Raw genomic sequence first — 24,098 nt, 5'->3', positions numbered from 1 at the left:
TTTAACCCAATTAACATATTAAGGACCTTTGCAATCACTTCTAATCACTTTGTGTAAGTTTTGGTGTTTTTGTTAGTAATTTGATCACCAAAGCAATCCAAGATGGAGGAGAGTTATTTGGAATCCATGGTAAAGCAATGGAAAGCTCAGGAACATGAAGAATCAGAGCTTTGAAGCCTTAAAGTCCTTTGCCATAACCAATCCGGAATGCAAGGAGGAGAAGTAAAGAGAGAATCTACCTTGAAGCATTTTTTATGATAGTCATTTCAGCCACTTTTGGAGTACTTCCTGAAGTCCAATTTATGCATACTTTATGTCGTTTCGAAGATCGGGAAGCCAACAATCCAATGCTTTAAACGGTTCACAAATCAGAGTTGAAATGAAGAAGTTAGAGCCAATGGAAGCAGATCACTCCAAGCTGAAGGCCAATTTCGCAGGGCTGCGAAATCAGCCTTCGGCTGCGAAATTTCGCAGCCATTTTGTGCGCCTGCGAAATTCTCCTGAGTGCTTCCAGATATTTGCGACCAACGTTTTTTGATATTTTGCTTCAGATATTTGTTGTCTAAATCCCAATTCTCTCCTTGTAATCCACCAATTAGATGATTCCTTAGTTGTTAAGCAAGAATACAGGGGTAAACAACCTGTTATATATTGTTTTGTAATTTTCATTTTAGGGTCGTCGGGGAACTTTCCCCAGGAGACCATCTTTTGTAAAATTTTACACTTAGCTAAATACAGAGTATCTTTTGCTTTCTTTTTCTCTCTACTATTTTCTATTTTCTTAGTAGCCAAACATCCTTGGAGGATGAAATCCCCAAGGATGAGAGGCTAAAACCTTTTAGTTTCTTGAAGTAATGGATGCCATGTGAAGCTCCCGTGTCAGGATGGAGATTTCCAAGCCATGAATGTAAGTAGCTGAGCGTCATAAATGTTTTCATTCAAAGTAAAGCTTTTAATCCCTCTGACTTGCTTTGAATGGCCAATACTTGATAATCTTTTGGTCTCAGTGGATTCTTATTGTTAGATCCACTGACGTTCATTAGTTATCTCCTACGAGCCATTGTATTGCAAGTCGAGGAGATGACCTATATCATTAAAAGGGCATTTATGAGGTTCAACTACCCTTTTTGTAAGTTTTCAAGGACTAAAACTCAGTTGTTAAACTCATACCGGTTCGGGAAGTAAGCATCACCTTAGTTGCTTCCCCAACTCGAGGTGAAAAGTCCCAAAATCTCCATTTTTACACAGTGAGTTAAGCATGGCTATCCAAAGCTTTGAGAAACTTCTTTTTCCATCTTTTAACCTATTTTCATGTTAGTTTAGTTTACAACACCTTCATCTTTTTATGTTTTCATCTTAACCTAATTTTTATTAAGAAAAGTTCACTCCATCCTCCGAACTTCACCAGTTAAAGTAAAAACCCTTCCCAGTGTTCGATCCTAGAGCCACTATGCTATAGTAGCTTTGCTACTTTAGTGTAAGGACCTTAGGTATAAATTTTGTTGATACCCTTACATGCCAAGCTACCAAGAGTCGGGTTATCAATAACAATCTACTCATTGGATATGATGTAGGGATATTGCCATCAGTCAAGATTTGGTAGTCTACTAAGTTCTAGAGGAAATTGCAATATATTCTTGGGGTTAAGGTCCTTTAAGCTTGCAAGAATAGGAAAATTGTACCATGTCACCTACATGGATAAGCATTTAGTCAAGCACATGATGCAAAACTCCAACAAGGGTTTGTTACTCTTTGGATTTGGAATTGTCTTTCTTAGGAACAAGGTCCTTGGACATTTATGGAAAGAGATCACATTAAGACAGTATCCAATGCCTCTCCAATGGATAACCTTAAGTATGCAAAACTATGTACTAGACCATATATTTGCTTTGTTGTAGGAATAATGGGTAAATATTAGTCCATTTCCTAATTAGAGCTTTCAGTGAATGTCAAACATATACTATAGTATCTTTAGAGAAGAAGAGATTATATGTTTGAGTCTTTGCAATGAGTTGGTATTCTTTTCATACTGAGAAATTGGACTTCAATATGATAAGGACTCTCGAAAGTCTACATCTAGGTATGTGTACACTTTAAGACTTTTTTTTTTCTATAACAACAAAGGAAGTCTTTTGGCTTATGGGTTATCTTGGCTATATCGTCTAAAATCTTGTTATGTGATAACAATGAGATAGTGGCATGGTCTAAAGAACTGAAGTAACACTAGAAAAGGAAACACACAAAGAAAAAGTGTTGCCTCATTGTAAGATAGTATAGGGAGGTGATATGACTATGGAGCAAAATCTTTCTACAATGCCCAGTCTGGTTTTGGGGCTAGTGGGAGTTTGTTGGGATTAAGCCCCTAAAAGCAAGACATAATGTAACAAAGTTAGACTTAACTATCCCCTTGTTATCCCTTTGTTTTATTGACATTGATTTGAGTATTCAACCCATATCTCTTACATTTACATGACTTAGGTGCATTAAGGGTTGCATAGAAAATAAAAGTCATGGGTTTGTTGTAAGTAAATAAATTGTCCACAGTTGTTTCATGGATTTGGGCAATCCAGTAGAAACTGTATGCACCACCTCTTAATTGGAGGAATGGTTTCTCTTGGCTATCGGGATAGGTTTCACATGATGAGTGTACTAATGTATGTGATGCACACTGGATAGGACCTATGATGAATCATGACGCAAGGCTATCAATTGTCATGATTCACCAAGCTACATGGACTCTCAACCTTGAGAGGATATTAAGGTTATGCCAAAATCAACAAGAGGTTTTGATCTATGGGTGAGACCTTAAAGTGGTCATATATCTCTATGGATTAGGTAACTGTTGATGGAGGTTGGTGGTAATAGGTATTCTCGATAAGAGGTACCATGATATCTCATGGGATTGAGACAGTGTGTCATCTTGGGTGATCCAGAGAACATGTAATCATGAAATCTATGGCCACAGTAATTCCTTTAGTGGAATTTGATATATGCTCCTTGGAGATAGAGTATGTCATTTGATCACATAATAAGTAAGGTTTGTAACTCAAGGATTTGAGAAGTAATCTTGATAGATGATAACACTACCTTATTAGATTATAGACACCAGTTCCTAGGAAGTCTACATGTAGTAGATAGTAGGTCACGGATTTGAGCACTTAATGTTTCGTTGTAATATACATAGGGTATTAGAGTGTAGTTGACTCTCTGTAATGGGATGTTGAGTCAATTTCAAAGTTTGATTATGAGAGAGTCAATACTTCTGTGGGTCCTAGTGGTTCCCGCTCTAAGCTCATATTCATTATTGACAAGATTTATGAGGGTTGGATGGGTTTTTAGTTCACTTTTGTGTATCAAGGCATTTTAATAATTACGTAAGGTTGCACAAGGATAAGTGAGTGGTATCTCTGGACTAGGCTAGTTGATTAATTAGGCCTTGTATGGTTAATTAATCAATCAACAACTTTTTTAGGCTAAATTAAGTGGCCCAAGCCCATGGTGGGCTTAAGTCACTTAAGCCCAACAGGAAGCTTATAAATACTCCTTTAGGGGTTAGGGTTTCCAAGTCTTGCCATTCTCCCTTCAGTCTAGAGAGAGAACACTAATCTCTATCCTTGAAATCTCCACCATTTCAATGCTTAGATACAAAGAAATGTCATCGAGCGGAAGATCATGGTGTTTATGAGATCCTTTATGAATTTGGAGTTATCTACATCGATTGGAATTGATTCGGGAACATCCAGATCAAAGGTATGTGGTTTTATTCTCTAGATCTATGTTTTCTATGGCATCCATATTATTTTTTAATACCTGTTTATTCGTTGCGATAGATTTAGAGAGCTTAATATAGATTTGCATGCATCCTACACAATCAAGAGCATAAGAACGGAGTAATCCAGGGTTCCCAACATGGACACCCTACAAGTACTATGTTTGTTTTCAAAATTTTGAATTGAACTTCAATAGATTTTCTAAGTGAAAACCATTGATATTTCAATCAAGTATAAGAATACTAGTGCAACTCCTCATTTCCAAATTAGAATTGGAACTAAAGACCCTATTGAAAGACTCAATTAAGCTTTCAATTGAACAAATATGTTTGATCAATTGCTCAAATATGTATTCAGAAGCTTTGCAAAACATAAGAATTAGTCAATTATGTAAATAAATAAAAAAAAAACCTAACCATTTTATTTCTCGTCCACATAAGCATACATATATTACCCTATAATTACATCTAATTAAAAAGAAAAAAGTGAGTTATAAAAGTAGAGAAATTTAATGATATTGTGTGCATAATTTATCGTCATGGTAAATAAACGTATACTTGAGAGCTTAAACATTTAACGTGCATCCATAGTTATTGTTAGCTCATTTATAGAAGCTTCTACACTAGATGAGTTTGCATCATTATGACATGGTTTCACAACAAATGCAGGCTGATTAGGAGGAGGAAGAGTGGAGTTGTTACCCAACATGGAAATAATTGTCAACATGGTAGGTCGATCTATTGCGAATTCTTGCACACATAAGAGTCCAATGTGGATGCATCTCAATACTTCGTTTGTATGATTTGACTTTTCTAGTGATAGATCTACTATGTCTAAGGCTTTGCTTTCTGTCCATAGGCTCCAAACCTGTTTTTTATTTTTTCAATATCAAGTAGCTTACATAAGTAAATAATATAAGGAAAAATAAAGCAACAAAGGTTCAATTTACTTACATATCCAACTAAGTTGAAGGAGGGGCTACCACAATAATAAGTTGTGTTTCTTCTCCCAGTAATAATCTCTAATAGCAAAACCCTGAAGCTATATACATCAGATTTTATTGAAAATAGTCCTTCCATTGCATATTCAGGTGACATATAACCACTGTAGTGACAAACAAGAAAAATTATTAAGATTTAATCATGGGTTCCTTATTGGTATCTCATATATTATACTTACTATGTCCCAACTACCCGATTTGTGCTTCCTTCAATTTGATTCCCACCAAATAATCTAGCCATACCAAAATCTGAAATTTTTGGGATCATATCAACATCTAATAGAACATTGCTTGCTTTTAGATCTCTATGTATGATTCTTAATCTTGAGTCTTGATGAAGATATAAGATCCCTCGAGCAATTCCAATAATGATTTCAAAGCACTTCTCCCAAGTTAACATTGATCTTTTTGTTTCATCTGTATAAAAGACATGAAACATTAATTATTAATGAATGAATGGTTAAAAGAACCTTTCTAAATGATTATACAAGAACCAAAGGTAAAAATTATTAACAAAATGGTAGAAGATAAGACATCAATACCAAAAATGAAAGAGTCCAAGCTTTTGTTTGGCATGTACTCATAGATTAGCACTTTCTCTTCTTCTTCAATACAACAACCTAGAAGCTTCACAAGATTTCTGTGTTGGAGTTCTGCAGTTAAGGTGACTTCATTCTTAAATTCTTCTACTCCTTGCCCTGAATCGTTTGATAATCTTTTCACAGCTATTTCTTGTCCATTAGATAACTGACCCTAATGATCATTATAATCCAAATTTAGCTTATTCATGATCTATATAGCGGAAAATTCAACTTGATATAGTAGTTGTCATGAAACATATATGTAGAAGTGATTGACAAGCCATACAAATTCAATACACATAATTGAGAATGAGTACCTTATAAACTGAGCCAAAACCGCCCCGTCCAAGTTTATTAGTGAAGGATAAATTATTTGTTGCTGCAACTATAGTGCTTAGATCAAATAATTGCAATTTAGAAGGTGTCCTACTTTCATTGCCCTGCTTTGCTTTTGAATAGTGTGCAAGCCACGTATCACTCAAGTTCAAATTAAACAACAATTTATGTTGTCTTCCTTTACCTACATATGTTGAGAATCAATAACAAATAGTTAATGCATGTTAAATTTTTAAGCACTTAGGTTTGTGGAATTATTCTACATTATTTGATTATGGTAAAAATAGAAATTAATTAGAACATTGTTTGATGATGTTTTAAACAAAATAGTTTACGGTTTTTTCAATCTATTCTCCATAAAGAAATCAAGCATTTATGTACAATATAAAAGTTCTCAACTTATTTTCATGTTTCTAGTTATTTGTAAAAACAATCTACAAAAAAAAAAAAAAAAAAGCGATCAAATAAAGACAATTTTCGAGTGCTTAGAATGTTTAGAATTATTATATTTTATTTGATTATGGTAAAGGAAAAAAGGAAAAAAAAAATGGGAGAAAAAAAAGAAGAAGAAAGTTTCAGTGTTGCTTTACCATAGATTTCTAATTACCTTTTCTCTTCTTCATTGCCAACCAAGATAATGAGACCATGAGAACCGTGACCAAAGCGAGCCCCACCGTGAGAATCACCATCAACCATTTCTTGTGAAAGATATTTTTCTTTCTTTTATTTTGAGCTAAAAATGAGAAGATCAGAGGGGAAAAAAAATCATTTGTAGGTAAGTCTGAAGACCCTTTCTCAATGCAAAGGAGAGGTAAAAACAAAATACCATAATATGACATGTATCTCTTATGACAACTTGAAAATGAAGCCTAACGAAATAATAATATTAATAATAGTAAAACCTATAATAATAATAATAATAAGGTAAAAAAAAAAAAAAAAAAAAAAAACATTACCTTGTTGTAAATCTCAATCTGTCATGAAAGTGAATTGAGTTTGGGATGATGTTTTATAAATTGAAGCCAAACTCGAAATCCATTTGATATATACATTTTAACATGTTAATACAATTATATTTTTAAAATTCAAAATTTTAATTTTGTAAAACAAGAGAAAAAAAATTATAATTGTGATAAATTCCTATAATATATATTTAGTTAATTTTAACTTCATTTTTATTATATTTAATACAAAAAGTTAGAATAAAAGTACATATATAATAATTATATTATATTAATATTACACTTAGAAAAATTCTAAGTTTTATGTTATTATCCTTTCCATATTTATTCATCTAAGTAATATGAGAATTTAATTTAAATAAGATTATATTGAACTTGAGTTGACATTGAATCCAACAAATTCAATCAAATTATAGTTCTAAATAGTGTTAATTTATTCAAATATGTTTAAATAAATTTTTTAAAAATTTACTACTGCAGTAAAATAATTTTGAGTAATTAAGATAAGATGGGTATAATTAATGTCGTGAAAAATAAATACCCAAAGTAATAGCATCCACACGAAGAAACAAGTCTTGGCCCCCTACGCTGAGGACTCTTGTGTCCATCAAATCCCCATACCAGGACAAGCACCCACTCCCACTCACGCTAGCCCTTGTGTACGCACTGCAGTTGCAGTTATTCAAGCACTCCTCTCTGCACTCTTCCAAGCTCAAGCTCGTGTCAACACGCGCCGCCGATGTGTCCGGTACCTTCATGTGTGCCATTTTTATGAACCCTTCCCCACTCCTACACACGCTCGAGCCATGGATCCTCACACACCCTTGCGACCCGTCTGCCAATGACCAGTCACGTGCTGACTTGGGCTCGAATCCCGCAAGGCACGTACACTCAAAGAAGTCTGCTGTAATGAGGTTGCAATTGCCGTTCGGCCCACAGCGGCCATAAGTGTCACAGCGTTCCGCCGGCGCGAACCAGAACGCTACCCATTTGCTGTCCGATTTCTGCGCCGTGTAGAATTGGAGGAATCCATCACTGTCCGCCGTTAATCTGGATAAAACTGAGGGCTGCATGACGTTGTATACCACAGAGACCTCATCCGTGTTGTTCAAAAAAGTGGTGTTGAATATGGAGCCACTATCCACCTCCGGCACACTCGCCCACCCTAAACCATTCCAAGGGTCGGTTCGCCATAAAGGCTGGAAACCCTTTCGAAAGAACATTTGAGGAGACCCACTTACCCCCATCTTGTGCGAGTATTCACCGGTTCCTGGGTCACCCTGTGACTTCCAAGATGTTAGGAACCGATTCAACCCGGTTCTCCTATCAAGTCCTAGCTTCATGTAGGGAAGCATAGTATCTGTGGGATAATCAAAGCCTTGCCATACAACCCTTTTACCATCATTTTGGATCAAAACTAGGTTACCTGTGTCCAAGAGCTGAGCTATCGTGTTGTTCACCGATGAGACAGAGACGTTTGTGGACCAGATAAGAGAATCTCGGCGGTAGAGAACGAGGTTTCCTCTGGTATTAATTGAGAGAACTCCGGAGGTGTCATTGATTGGATCGTCTCTGTTAAGGACCCATACAACTGTTGTTGAAATACTGTAATACCAAAGTCCAACGTAGCGGTGGCTGGAGTTGCTGGGGGAGAAGAACCCAAGAGCGAAGCGTGCTCCTTTTGACACCAGAACGTCTCCGTCCCTCAGGGGTTGGGTCGGAGTTATGGTCTCAGCAGGAGTACAAAACGGAAGGGCAAGGAGCAGAAGCAAGAATTGCAGAAACATTTTCGGAGGCGGGATGATTCCGTGATATGGGTGCTGGGAATGTTTAATTTAAGCAGGTTTTCGTCCGCCCGCTCACCACTAATTTAAGGCAATTAATATTCCTCTAAATTTTGGGATTTTTTTACTAGAGTAAGGTAGTTTAAAAAAATAATTTCTTATTTTGAGATATTTGGAAATGAGTTAAACCGCTATTTTTATTTTTCAAATAATTAGTTTTTAAATTAAAATAATAAAAATATAATAATTAATTTTATAGATGTTTTGACATAAAAAATAAATAAATAAATAAATGGAATATTTATTAAATATATGATTTATTTATTTATTTATTTAAAGTATTAGCTGATTAAGTGAATTCAACAAATACTCCCCTAAATGTTATTAACTTTTTGCATCAACAAGTGTCCATGCAGTCTAGATTTTACGTTGCTTCTCTTTCCAAAAGCCAGTCCCTTCCTACCTTGAGGTTGGACGTCAATCCATAGTTTAAAAAAAAATGCAAAACAAAAGATGGTTGAGGGGTCCCGGATCCCTTTCCAATCAAGTTAGGCCGATGAAGGAGAAGTCATTCTTTCTTAAGGAATTAAAACACTTACTTGATTTGTTTCTGGTTGTAAGACGACGATGATGCTAATGGTGATAATAATAATAATAATAATAAACATATAGTTGTTAAAATAAAGTTAAATTTAAATAATAAAGTTTTATTTTAATTTATTTGTATCTTCATGATATCTATAAATTAATAGTAAAATAGAAAATGAAATATTTTAAGTATATATATAAAACATTTTATATTTCTTAATATTAATAATATATAAGTTATATACTTTTGTGATTTTATGTTCTACCTGGATGGATAAACTATAATTCATTTTTTTTATTTAATAACTAGTCTAGTCTAAAAATATTATACAAAATTGTTTTCTAACTCAAAAAATATGTTTAGCAAACTTTTGGTGTCAAATAATTTTTAAAAAATTTGTTCTGAAATTATACTATTTGTAGAAAAAATTTGGATTGTTTTTAATTATTTTTTATAAAATATTTTTTAAAAGAATTAAAAATGTAAAAAAATATTTTCTTAGATAATAAATTGATTTTTTTTTCTTTTTATATTTGAGTTCTCAAAAGGAATTTTGTCCTGAAAAGAATTGACAACAAAGAATAATAAATGCCTAAATTTATTATTGAAAATGTTGGAAACAAGTCCAAAAGTCTACAATGTAAAGTCTTCTTGCCTTCCTCCACAAGTTAATGACATGCCAACTGTATGTAGCTATGTTGAAAGCAACAAGAAGAAGACTGAACATTCAAATTATTCGTTTTCATAGATAACAAAAGATTCAAATCATTCCTTCTAAAAAAACACAATGTTTGTGTTGTATTAATCACTTCAAAATTGCACTAACACAATGGTTCAACTTCAATTTTAATGGATGGATGATTGAATTTGCAAATGACGACTCCTTGAAGGGGCTAGCTTAATAATAAAAGAGGTAAGGATAAGAAATGATGATGCTGATATCTACATATAACTAGTCCAATTTAAGATATTTGAAGGGTGAAAGAAGACATTAATCAAGTAGCAACTCCTTGAAGGAGTTGTCACTCATTGAAGGAATTGTCTCTCCTTGAAGGAGTTCCAAAGTTGTCTCCCTTTGAAGGAGTTGTCACTCCTTGAAGGAATTGTCTCTCATTGAAGGAGTTTCAGAGTTGTCTCCCTTTGAAGGAGTTGATACTTGATTAATCAAGGAGTTGTCACTTGATTAATGTCTTCTTTTCACCCAAATTGTTTTCTTTCACCCTTCAAATATTTGAAGGGTGAAAGAAGACATTACTCAAGCAATAACTCCTTGATTAATCAAGTAGCAACTCCTTCAAGGGGAGACAACTCTAAAACTCCTTCAAGGAGAGACGACTCCTTCAATGACTGACCACTCCTCCAAGGAGTTGTTTTCTTTCACCTTTCAAACATTTAAAAGGTGAAAGAATACATTAATCAAGTGGCAACTCCTTGAAGAAAGGTGAAAGAAGACCTTAATCAAGTGGCAACTCCTTAAAGAAGTTGTTTTCTTTCACCTTTCAAACATTTGAAAGGTAAAAGAAGACATTAATCAAGTAGCAACTCCTTGAAGGAGTTGTCACTCATTGAAGGAATTGTCTCTCCTTGAAGGAGTTTCAAAGTTGTCTCCATTTGAAGGAGTTGTCACTCCTTGAAGGAATTGTCTCTCATTGAAGGAGTTTCAGAGTTGTCTCCCTTTGAAGGAGTTGCTACTTGATTAATCAAGGAGTTGTCACTTGATTAATGTCTTCTTTTCACCCAAATTGTTTTTTTTCACCCTTCAAATATTTGAAGGGTGAAGGAAGACATTAATCAAGCAATAACTCCTTGATTAATCAAGTAGCAACTCCTTCAAGGGGAGACAACTCTAAAACTCCTTCAAGGAGAGACGACTTCTTCAATGAATGATGACTCCTCCAAGGAGTTGTTTTCTTTCACCTTTCAAACATTTAAAAGGTGAAAGAAGACATTAATCAAGTGGCAACTCCTTGAATAAGTTGTTTTCTTTCACCTTTCAAACATTTGAAAGGTGAAAGAAGACCTGAATCAAGTGGCAACTCCTTAAAGAAGTTGTTTTCTTTCACCTTTCAAACATTTGAAAGGTGAAAGAAGACATTAATCAAGTAGCAACTCCTTGAAGGAGCTAGCTTAATAATAAAAGAAGGGTAAAAAATGATGATGATATCTACATGTAACTAGATCGATTTAAGATATTTGAAGGGTGAAAGAAGACAACTCCTTCAAGGAGTTGCTACTTGATTAATGTCTTCTTTCACCCTTCAAATATCTTAATTGTTATTGTATTCTTTCAGTTGCTTTATTTTCTAGTACTGCAAACTCATGCTTTGGCAACAATGACAAAATGGATTTCAATGCAACTATTTTAGAAGTATTCCTGAAAAAGACTGTTCCTGCTCTTTTTTCCTCAACTTGAGATTGTCTAGGGCTTGCTGCTTTCATGTCTTTTTTAGATTTGAACCCACATAGTCATTAGAAACTCTGATAGAAAATAGTCATCAGAAATAAAGAAGTCGAGCATTGGAGTGGGCATGTTTGTGGGGTTGGAGATCCACAAGTTCATTTTTGTCCATTACAATGTATTTAATGAGAGGATTTCAAAAGAAATGTTAGCTATGTTGCATGGGAATAAACAAAAGTTTCAATTAAGGAAATTGTAAAGCGATTTGCAGGGTTGAAATATTTCCAAAGATAGAGGAATCTGGCAGGGAACTCATTTTTAAACAACTTAAAAAAATTTCAACATTCTCATCCTATAGTCATGTCTTTTAAATTCAAGAATTTTTTACAACGGGATATTAAAATTCTCACAATCAAAATGGTTAGCGGTTTAATTTTTTTTAAATTATTATCTTTTAAAATGTAAATGTAAATTACAAGTAAGCAATACAAGTTTTCTAGTTTTGATTAAAATTTTACAGGACATTTCTTTTTGGAAAAGCTTTTAAGAATTGGGAGGACAACTTTTGATCAATGCTGATTACAGAATCTTCTCGAGATAGAGGATTAAAACCTTATTCATGGGTATCTACCTTGTATTCCTTTCTTTGGAGCGTATACAACTTGTTAGGAAGTGTCCCAAATTCCTAATTAGTATAGATTCCTTTTTTGTAAAGAATATTATATAGAATATTTCTAGGTTGATATATTATTGTAATATTAGACTTCTTTATAGAATAAGGAAGGTTGTTGGAAATATCTCTATAAATATTCTAGGTTATGAGGGGAAAAAGTCATGAGATGGAGATGGACCTATAGAGACTATACGAGGTGGATAGAGATGTGAGGAAGGATGGGAGGTACTGTGTGGAGCGAGAAGGCTTGTAGTAGGGTATGGATACAAGGAGTGGGGAAATATGTGATGTTTCGGGAACCCAATAGTTGTATTTGGTTCTGTCCTCTGTAATATTCTCTATTGTATAGTGGAATCATTCTCTCTCATCCATGGACGTAGGCATGGTTGGTAGAACCACATTAAAACCTCGTGTACCGTATGTGTGATTATTTTATCTTTGTGTTCTTGTACTAATATTGTTGGCATCAAAGCTCTCGCTGGTATAACAATTGGTATCAGAGCTTGGGTTGAAGATTTCTAGAAGAGTAAAAGATCACAGAGCACACAAGATGAAAACAAAAGGAATTTTCACTGAATGTGGAGTCGATTGCTCTTTTGTGGTGATATGATACAAAAAGGTTTGTGTCATGGAGAGACTGAAGATTAACTTCATGGAATTTAGTCCAAGGTGGAGATTGTTAGGAAGTGTCCCAAATTCCTAATTAGTATAGATTCCTTTTTTGTAAAGAATATTATATAGAATATTTCTAGGTTGATATATTATTGTAATATTAGACTTCCTTATAGAATAAGGAAGGTTGTTGGAAATATCTCTATAAATATTCTAGGTCATGAGGGGAAAAAGTCATGAGATGGAGATGGATCTATAGAGACTATACGAGGTGGATAGAGATGTAAAGAAGAACGAGAGGTACTCTGTGGAGCGAAAGGGCTCGTAGTAGGGTATGGATACAAGGAGTGGGGAAACATGTGATGTTTCGGGAACCCAATAGTTGTATTTGGTTCTGTCCTCTGTAATATTCTCTATTGTATCATGGAATCATTCTCTCTCATCCATGGACGTAGGCATGGTTGGTCGAACCACGTTAAAACCTCGTGTACCGTATGTGTGATTGTTTTATCTTTGTGTTCTTGAACTAACATTGTTGGCATCAAAGTTTTCGCTCGCACAACACAACTATACTTTCTCCTGGCTACCGCTAGTTTCATTCTTGGTAGGTCACCATTAGTCTAAACCAACCGACAGTAGTCCTTAAGATTCGAAAAAACTTCGTGACAATTTGTAATAATTATCTGGATTTGGAGCCGGGAAAGCAGATATTTCAAGAGCGCTTATATCAACAATTCAACAATAATTTTTAGTGGACCTTCTTTTTCCTTCCAATATTATCTTAAATGAACTTTTATCATTGTAGTAGAAATATTGATGAATGTACGAGATGGGTGATGTGGATCCCATTTGAACCAAGGATGAGAGGATCCCTCATGGAAATGGGCAGCAACCAACTGCCAAGTCCTTCCCTGAACTCAAGCTCCATAGAGCAACATGTTGTAAACTTCATTATCAACCCAAAAACCAGAAATCTTAGGTTTAAATCAAGAGAAAATTTACCGATTAGATTAGAGAATGTAGACAAACCTGAATCCATTGTTAATCTTGGGAAATATGGTGCTTCTAAGGTAATAGAGGAGGAAACCACCTTTTTATTTTCTCTCTTGTGATGAAAGGCAGGAGAGGAAACCACCGATTAGATTAGAGAATGCTGACGGTATGATTACTAACCATAAAACTGATTAAGGAGTTCTCCTTCTATTTGTTTCCAATTATCTATAAAATTAACTTCAAGATTTGTGTACTAATGGAAGGCATATCCTTTTAATGAGCTAATAAATTTCTTGACTAAAAGGACACCCTTTGTTCCATTGTTGTTGCCTGTTTCTAAAAAGTGAGCAACATGTTGCTTTAAGTTTCCCTTTCCGTCAAAAGATTAAAATTTATGCATCCACTCAATTCTTTGTATATGTGGTTTTGCATATGGGAAAGAAGCATGTGAAACCTACCATTTAATGTTTTGTTTATTATCTCTAAGATGAGGTTTTTTTAATTATTTGTAGAGAAAAACTCATTAGAAAATACTTGAATGTTTTTTACGATTTTTTTTTTCCATGGAGCAAATTTCAAGGTTATCTTGAGATATGGATGTGTGGTGTCATTTTTTGGTTCTACAAAGAGTCCAAGTTTGTAGAAAAATGCATTAATCATGATATCTTGCTCTTAGTTGTAATTTTCAAGCTCTTTCAACTTGATCAATCTCATAACTAGGAGTTTGAGTGAAAAATAAAAAACCGGTAAAATCAATCCAATCCAACCAAAAATTGATCAAATGAGTTCGGTTTGAGAATTTTAAAAACTGACTTTATTGGTTCGATTTTAATTTAGTTTCCTTGTTTCCTAGTCAATAAAAACTAAAACTTTTTATCTCCTGTGATTTATAATTATTCATTATTTAATGAGTTTTTTTATATTTATTATTATATATTATGTAGACTTTATTAAAGTAATTTATTATTATTAGACTATGATCAAATAAATATTTAAATGTTGGGTTTAAATTTTTTAAATATAATTTGAATTTCAAACCCAAGTTAGTTTAATCACTTTTAATAACAAATTATATTTAAGGTTTAAATTAACTTATATCCAATGAATCATTTAAATCAAACCATATTGACATTAAATAACCCTGTCTTGATTCGGTTTTTCCATCACTAAAACGTTGGTTCAGTTTTGATTCAAGTATAAATTAACTATGTTGATTCAACCAATATTTCCACCAAAAACATATTGAATTAACCACACCTTTTTACCCCCTATTTCAGTAGAAATGCTTTAACCACCATGAATGATGTAAAAATATTATTTAATATTTTAAGAATCTGATGTGGAGGGCCATGTGAAGATGTAGATATATATTTGATGTTAAATTTGTTGTCATCTTGGCTAGACAAAGGATATGGTTTGGAGATGTTTCTATAGAAATAGCTAAGGTGCGGTACCACTTCCTCAACCATCTATTTCTTCCTTGCCCCCAACAAAGATAATGAGATAATTGGATTTTGGAGGGAAGTTAATTCATAATTTGCAACTTTATTAGAGGAAGAAGTAATTTGGGTTTGCTATTAGGAAGCTACTTTTGAGTTGCTTTGATTCATGGGGCAAAAACTTTTCTTTGACTCTATTTATGTATAGATCTTTGACTTGTTAAAAATAAAAAAAGGTAAAGATTGTCTCATTGTGCATGCTAGAAATTTGTATATATAGATCTCTTTTTAAGAAAAGTTATAAATGGTTAAATTTGATTTTTATTAATTTGAAGAATTATGTAGGTACAATCTTTATTTTATGTATCCTCTTATAATTCCATTCTAGTGGCTAATCAAGGGCTTGAAGAAGCTTGATCTTGAATGGTTTGAGTTTTATTTGGGCATTGACTTAATTTAATTTTTCGTCATAACTTCACTTAGATCTTGTCTTGAAGTGGACCTTGATGTAATTTGAATCTTAGATTGACTTCGGCTTTAGAATTGGTGTGACTCAGGCCTTGGCATGACTCGAGCTTTAGCTTAATTTGGGCCTCAACTTGAATTAAATAAGGTCAAGGGAGGGATTGGATAGATTGATCTCATATCAAAGACATATTTTTTAAAAATTTAATTTGATTTTAAATTTGAAACTTTGAAAATCTTAACAATTCAAGAATACTTTAAGGAAATTAAGATTTGTTAAAATCCCCTTCAAAGATTTGAAGAAGATTTAGATCTCTTTTGAAGAGTTCCTCTCCAATTCTAGTCTTCTAAATTATTTGGCCATAATTTGAATTAATTAAAAACATTTGATATTTTTATTCATGGATGATCAACTTGATTTGAGTACATGGTAAATTTTAAAATGTTAAATTTTACACTTTTACATCATCAATTTCCTATTTAATGAAATCAAAAGTTTTTTTTCCCTTTCAAAATTTTATTTCAACTCTTCCATATATTAATAATACCTTTCAATAATAATCTTTAGCAACAAAAGTTTGAAACTATATACATCGTATTTTATTGAAAATAATCCTTCCATGGCATATTCAGGTGACTTATAACCACTGTAGTGACAAACAAGAAAAATTATTAAGATTTAATCATGTGTTCCTTATTGGTATCTCATATATGATACTTACTATGTCCTAACTACCCGATTTATGCTACCTTTAATTTGATTCCCACCAAACAATCTAGTCATACCAAAATCTGAAATTTTTTGGATCATATCAACATCTAATAGAACATTGCTTGATTTTAGATCTCTATGTATGATTCTTAATCTTGAGTCCTCATGAAGATGTAAGATCTCGGGCAATTCCAGAAATAATTTTCAAGTGTTCTCTCAAAGTCAATGTTAAACTTTTTGTTTTATCTATATAAAAGATATGAAATTTTCATTTAGTTATGAAAGATTAAAATAGCCTCTCCAAGTACTTATGCAAGAACCATAGGTATAAAAGATGAGAAAAATGATGTATGATATTGAAAATGAAAGAGTTCAAGCTTTTGTAAAACTTTTCTTACATATCCTTGTATTCTTTTTCAAGACATAGGATTTTTTTTAAAGAGACATTTTTTGAACTAAGTTTTTCATGGTCTTCATAGAGTTCCTCAAAAGCATCTTGTAAATCCTCGTAGTTTAAGTTAGAATTTACTTCATCTAGCTCATCAATTGTCATGAAGCATATGTTGATCACTTTATTTTCATTTTTTTCTTCCATGGAGTCATCTTCACTATCACTCCAAATAGGCACCATAGTTTTCTTCTTTCATTTCTTCTCTTTATTTTTGTAGAGAAGACAATCATACTTGATATGTCTATGTTTATTGCATTTGTAGCATATGAAGTCCCTTTTTTATTTTTCTCCATTTGTTGACTTCTTTTTTTGAGAGTTTTTCCTTGGTTGAAATTTTTTTTCCTTATTCTTATTAAATTTGATGAACTTTTTGAACTTCCTTGTGATGAGTGTAAGATCCTCATCTTCTTTACTAGTTTCTTCCTCTCCAGTTTCTTCATCAATGGTGGAAGCCTTGAGAGTAATATTCTTTTCCTTTTTGTCTTCTACTTTTTTTTTTTTTTTTTTTTTTATGACTCTTCATTGTAATCTCATGAGTCATTAACGATCCAATTAATTCCTTTGAAGGAAAATTTGAGAGATCCTTGACTTCTTGAATTATAGTGATTTTTTATTTCATTTCTTTAGAAAAGACCTTAGAATCTTCATCACTTTCTTTGTTTCTCTATAGATCTTTCCTGATGCTTGAAGTCCATTGATGATATCGGTGAACCTAGTGATCATCTCTACAATGGATTCATTATTTTTCATATAAAATAACTCAAAACTATGCATAAGAATATTCATTTTAGATCATTTGACATGATTAGTTCCCTCATGAGTTGTTTCAAGTAGTCTTCACATATCCTTAAGAAATTCACCTTGGCACACAAGATTATACTAATTTTTATTTATTACACAATGTAAATAATAAATAACTCTTGCATTTTATTGAGCTTTCTTTCCATCAAGCTCGTCACGTTCTTGACTTGGTTTAGGAATAACTACTCCATTCTCTACTTTAGTTGGAATATGGGGACTATTTTGAATGACATCCTAAAGACTGTAATCAAATGATTTCAGAAACTGTCATTCTAGTTGCCCAATAAGAATAATCAATTCTTGAAAAGAGTAGAGGTCGATTAATTGAAAACCTTTCCATATGAGATGAGTTGTAAGAATTTTTCATATCCTTTTAGATTATTAAATAAAAAAACAAGAGTCCTAGCTTTAATACCAAGTTATGAAAGATGACTAATTAAATCAAGCAAATTATCTAAAAAGAGGGGATGGGAAGTGATGGTGAATTTAGTGTTATAAAACTTTTCGAAAATGTTTTAAAAAGTTCAATGAGACAAGGAAAGTTAAGTAAAATAGTAAAAGAGTTAAGAGTAGAGAGAAAAAAATACGAACTCTTTTACAATGATTTGACAATCCACTTACATCCATTCTCATCAAACTCTTAATTGAGTAAAGGTTTCACTATCTCCAAACCTTAAGACTAAAGTCTTCAACCTTTTTACTCTTGGATTACAAGGTTCTAATGGACCTTCACACTTTCTTCAAGTTTACACACAATTGAAATTTTTTTTTTTCTTAAAATAGAATAAATGAGAAAAGAATTCAATACTTCTAATCCTAAAAAGAATTTGGTTTATAATACAAGAAAAACTAGAATGGATTTTGTGGTGCACTAAGGAAGCAAGTTCAAATTCAATGCAATTAAATGAAAAGCTTTAAAAGTGAGAAAGTTAGTGATTTTCAATACAATGTAGGTGCTCTTTTTTTAATAAATATAGTAGGGCTCTTCAATTTATACAAAACAACTTTGGACACCTAAAATAGCAAAAAGTAGCCTCAACTGGTAGAGCTACAGTTTGAATGGTTGACTAGTCGTAGATACATTTAACGCTCTATAAGTGATCATTGATTTTTTTTTATTTTTTTTAGGTTTGAAAAAAGCTTAACTGGGTGAGCCAAAACCTCAACCGACTTCATATTAGCTAGTGGAAGAGAAATTTTGTGCACCTTTAACCAATCCTTAATCAAACGAGCCCAACCGATTGAGTCGGTTTCTTAATTGATTTACCCTCATCTAGTTGCACCCAAAAGTGCACAAAAACTTTCCATTTTTTATTCCAATCTCCTAGGAACTTGTGTAACCCCTTTAAAAACTTTTTTTAAATCAACTTTAAAAGAAGTGGGCTTAAGGTTTTAAATTAAAACACATATTCATCCAATTTCTTGATAAGATTTCATTTTTAAGCCTAAATAAGAATGAAGAAAACAACTTTAAAGTACATGAAAAAACATTTAGATCTAAGGGCAATCTTGAAAATTTTGCAAATGAGCTCAAAATAACAATATTGCTTTTGTGTTTTAATTTATATAGATTTTTGGGATTGAGCCCCTAAAAGTGAGACATGATGTAACAAAATTAGACTTAACTATCCCTTTGCTATCTTTTTGGTGTATTGACATTGATTTGAACATTCAACTCATGTCTCTTACATTGTACATGACTTGTGTGCATTAGGAGTTGCACAGAAAGAAGGAAACCATTCTTTTTGGATAGTTCAATGATAAGAAATAAGATAGCAATTCTTTTAGCCTAGAAGTCTCAATTTAAAAGTAAATAATGGATTTGAAAAATCTCATGAAAGAGAATTTATGGTAAGAAGGGTTGCCAAAATAACTTTGGAAAGGTTTAGTAATTTAATGAAGATAATAAATATTTTGACAATACTTTCCAAAATGGATTGGTTAATTCCTTTTTGGAAATAAACATTTTTGGGGGTCTTTCATAGATAATATTTTATCTATTAAGGAATTACTAAAACGTTCTATTTTTGGTAGTATTTAATGGAATAAATTATTATGAAAATTCCGTGGAAATATTTATTAAGTAGGAAAAGTGTAAGGTATAAGGAAAAAAAAACTTATGAGGATTTTTTAATATGAGAAGCAAAAGTTCCTTTCTTGGATAAGATGCTCTCAAGATTATTCAAAATCTCATAAATTGGTAATTTCTTTATTACACGAGTTTTCAATTTGGAAAATAAATATTTTGAAAATTTTCATTAGAGATAATTTATCATTAAAAGATTATTACCAAAAGTAATTTGATGGAAATAAATTTCTTTGAAACATATCCTAGATAAAATATTTATTAATTGGAATTGTGTATGAAGGAGAATTTTATTAAAATAGATTTTAAAATTTTGAGAGTGGATATTTTATCAAAATTCTTTTTGAAAATTACTCTCAAGGAAATTTTAAATTTTTTCATGTTGGTGATTCCCTATTACACTAGGTTTCTAATTACAAAATAAATATTTTTGGAAATTTTCAAAATAGATAATTTATTCATTAGGGAAATTACTAATGATTTTAAAATGCTCTTATTTATCTTAAAAAATTAAATGGGAGAGGGCCTTAGGCATGCCCACCTTGATTTGGGTTCATCATCATCCTCACGATGGGTTAACTAAGAAGCAAGAGATATGGACTCTTTACATGGACGAGACTAGATATGTCTATAGTGGGGGTGACCACCTCCACGGTGGAGTTCTTTACTTGGTGACATTGATAGTTCAAGGACAATGGTTATCCTTTTCACATTGGATACAAAGTAGTAGAATCGCCCCACACTGTCTCACTTGCATAATCTATGAGCCAAATAAAAAGTATGTTGATCTTGTCTTTGATACCTTTATGGTTAAGGCATTGAGATCAATTTGAGAGGGTCTCTAACTAGTAATAAGGTCATGACTTGCCCCACATAGGCTTGATTCTTATGATACTAGGATACCTTGCAAAAGGACATGTAATTTGAAAGCACTACATTTTTGCTAAATTAATCACCAATTGTCATGAATGCTAAATTATGTCATCTGCTTGGTTATATTCTTTGTTATAGATATCATGTTGATTCTATAATCACTCTCCTTCTCACAATAGGGCAAGCCCAACTAATCGATTGGACTAATTTTATTATGGATATAGTAATTAATTGCATAGAAGTTAGTTTAGGTAAAGCTAGTTATTCCTTATGAACTAACCTAGCAAAAGAAAAGAGTGGTATATCAAGGTGGTATTAGATGAATCGGAAGACCAAGTGTCTAATACTTGGATCTTTGGATAATGTGTTGCAATAGCAACACATGTCTATTACTAGAGACTTTGATATTCTCTTTCTAGTTTTCAATGGTTATTTGGTGATAAGAGTAGGTCAACTTTGATAAGCTACTATTAGGATTGTTATGAACACTAGTATTTATATGATCTTAGAGACTTTGTCATTTTCCTTTGGGATGACTAAAAAGATTCTCGAAGATTATAGGGTGTTCATATAGAAGTCAAATGTTCTTCAAGTTCTTCTATCAAGAAGAAAAAGAACAATACCAAAAAAAAAAGTTCAAGAGAAATAATAAGAAAGCAAGCTCAAGGGAAAATGATTCCTTTTTGACATTTTAAGACACTCAAAAAAGAATGTCCAGTTTACCTAAAGAAAAAAAGAAAGTATACATCATTTTCTCATTTTTGAGTAATTAGTAATGGATTCCACCATTTATGTTGGATTAATTCCAAGCCCACTGTCTATAAGTCCTTACAGGGTATTCAACAAGTGAGAAGGCTAAATGATGGGATTATACTTACCTTAGCTTCAAATGCAACGTTAGTTATGTAGGTTAGTGGGAGGTAATATCCTCTTTCTTTATATGTATTCCATTATTACTTTGCCAAGTGATGAGAACAGTCTGATTTCAAGATTAAACCTAGCACTAATTAAAAATTTGGCTTCTAGACCTAGGTCATATTAATCTAAATAGGATCCAAAGACTAGTAAAGTCTAGACTCTTTGATTCTAGAAGATCTTTCAGTCTACAAATCCTGTATAGATGGTAAAATGACCAAGATTATTAGAACCAAGGAATGTTTAGAGTTAATTTATACTGACATGTATGGAACTTTTAGTGTCCATGCATGGAGAGGGTATGGGTATTTCATCACTTTTAGTGATGATTACTTTAGGTTTGAATATGTACATAGGAGATCTGATGCCTTGGATACATTAATTGAATTTAAGGTGGGATCGAATAACCTATTGGGTATACATATCAAGTCACTTCAATTAGATCAAGGTGATATGTTTAGTAAGTTTGATTTTTTCCATTAGAGCATGATATTATTTCCTAGCCATGTGCACCAGGGTCTCCATTGCAAAATGGAGAAGGAGAAAGAATATATCAAACTTGGTTGGACATAGTGAGATCGTGGATAGGTTTCTCATCTTTTTCTGGATTCTTTTAGGGATATGTCTTATAGACAATGTAATGCCTCTTTTTCTTAAGAGGTATATCAGTTTATAGGATATCTAAGAGGATTTTTGGGTTATTACCTTTATAGTCAGGATTATCAGAAGATATTTGTTGACACAAATGTAACTTTTTTTATGAAGACCATATGATAAAGAATAAAGCAAAGAGTGATACAGATTGGAGGATATATTAGAAGATAGTCCCACATTGCATAGGATACTATGGATCCAAAGGGTTAAAGACATACCATACCTATGATTTCTAGTACACTAGTGCCTCATCATAGTGGGAAGTTCATATTCCATAGATTAAAATGAAGTAGTGAGTAGTGTTTGTGCTCACTTAAGGCAAGGAGCTATGAAAAGGTAGTTAGAATCTTTCTGTTCTAACATATTTTAAGTTCTTGTAAAAGCACCTAAAGGGATAAAACCCATAGGTGTAAGTTGGTCTATAAGAGAAACATAGGAGTAGATAGAAAGCTTGAGTTTTATGTGGCTAAGATTATAGCTAAAGGTTATAATTAGAAACTTTGTTTCAATTATGGAAAACCTTTTCAACAGTGATCATACTTAAATTCATCATATTACTCCTATCTATTGTAATGTGTCTCATTTATGAGATTTAATAACCCAACATTTTCATAGCAAAGGGTCTTATGTGTATGTGTATAAGAAGACACAAGGAAGTGTGGTGATACTCTAAGATCTTGTAGGTAGATAACAATCTACTCATTGGATATGATGTAGGGATATTGCCATTAGTCAAGATTTGGTAGTTTACTAAGTTTTAGAGGAAATTGCAATACATTCTTGGGGTTAAGGTCCTTTAAGCTTGTAAGAATAGGAAAATTGTACCATGTCACCTACATGGATAAGCATTTAGTCAAGCACATGATGCAAAACTCCAAGAAGGGTTTGTTACTCTTTGGATTTGGAATTGTCTTTCTTAGGAAAAATGTTCTTGGACATTTATGGAGAGAGATCGCATTAAGACGGTATCCAATGCCTCTCCAATGGATAACCTTAAGTATGCAAAACTATGCACTAGACCATGTATTTGTTTTGTTATAGGAATAATGGGTAAATATTAGTCCATTTCCTAATTAGAGCTTTGAGCGGATGTCAAACATATACTATAGTATCTTTAGAGAATAAGAGATTATATGTTTGAGTCTTTGCAATGAGTTGGTACTCTTTTCATACTGAGAAATTGGACTTCAAGCTGATAAGGACTCTCGAAAGTCTACATCTAGGTATGTGTACACTTTAAGACTTTTTTTTTTCTATAACAACAAAGAAAGTCTTTTGGCTTATGGGTTATCTTGGCTATATCGTCTAAAATCCTATTATGTGATAACAATGAGATAGTGGCATGGTCTAAAGAACTGAAGTACCACTAGAAAAGGAAATGCACAAAGAAAAAGTGTTACCTCATTGTAAGATAGTACAGGGAGGTGATATGACTATGGAGCAAAATCTTTCTACAATGCCCAATCTAGTTTTGGGGCTAGTGGGAGTTTGTTGGGATTAAACCCCTAAAAGCAAGACATAATGTAACAAAGTTAGACTTAACTATCCCATTGCTATCCCTTTGGTTTATTGACATTGATTTAAGTATTCAACCCATGTCTCTTACATTTACATGACTTGGATGCATTAAGGGTTGCATAAAAAATAAAAGTCATGGGTTCGTTGTAAGTAGATAAGTTGTCCACAGTTGTTTCATGGATTTGGGCAATCCAGTAGAAATTGTATGCACCACCTCTTAATTGGAGGAATGGTTTCTCTTGGCTATCGGGATAGGTTTCACATGATGAGTGTACTAATGTATGTGATGCACACTGGACAAGACCTATGATGAATCATGACGCAAGGCTATCAACTGTCATGATTCACCAAGCTACATGGACTCTCAACCTTGAAAGGATATTAAGTTTATGCCAAAATCAACAAAAGGTTTTGACCTATGGGTGAGACCTTAAAGTGGTCATATATCTCTATGGATTAGGTAACTGTTGATGGAGGTTGGTGGTA

The 24,098-nt window shown here is 32.8% G+C and overlaps 1 protein-coding gene across 1 annotated transcript; it reads right to left on the bottom strand.

Moving 5' to 3' along the window:
• Positions 1-4,232: 4,232 nt before the first annotated feature.
• LOC100249824 (G-type lectin S-receptor-like serine/threonine-protein kinase At1g11410) lies at positions 4,233-8,466 on the bottom strand. The gene is made up of 7 exons (XM_002270222.5): positions 7,191-8,466; positions 6,295-6,420; positions 5,669-5,871; positions 5,313-5,523; positions 4,950-5,187; positions 4,724-4,874; positions 4,233-4,637 (listed from the first exon to the last, which is right to left on the bottom strand). The coding sequence occupies exons 1-7, from the start codon at positions 8,434-8,436 to the stop codon at positions 4,344-4,346; spliced, it is 2,469 nt and encodes an 822-aa protein (XP_002270258.2). The 5' UTR covers positions 8,437-8,466; the 3' UTR covers positions 4,233-4,343.
• Between the last annotated feature and the right edge of the window lie 15,632 nt (positions 8,467-24,098).

Source organism: Vitis vinifera, chromosome 10, assembly GCF_030704535.1.
Source record: "Vitis vinifera cultivar Pinot Noir 40024 chromosome 10, ASM3070453v1".
Taxonomy (NCBI): Eukaryota; Viridiplantae; Streptophyta; class Magnoliopsida; order Vitales; family Vitaceae; genus Vitis; species Vitis vinifera.
The sequence above is the reverse complement of the archived record's forward strand: the minus strand, read 5'-3'. Positions and strand labels throughout refer to the sequence as shown.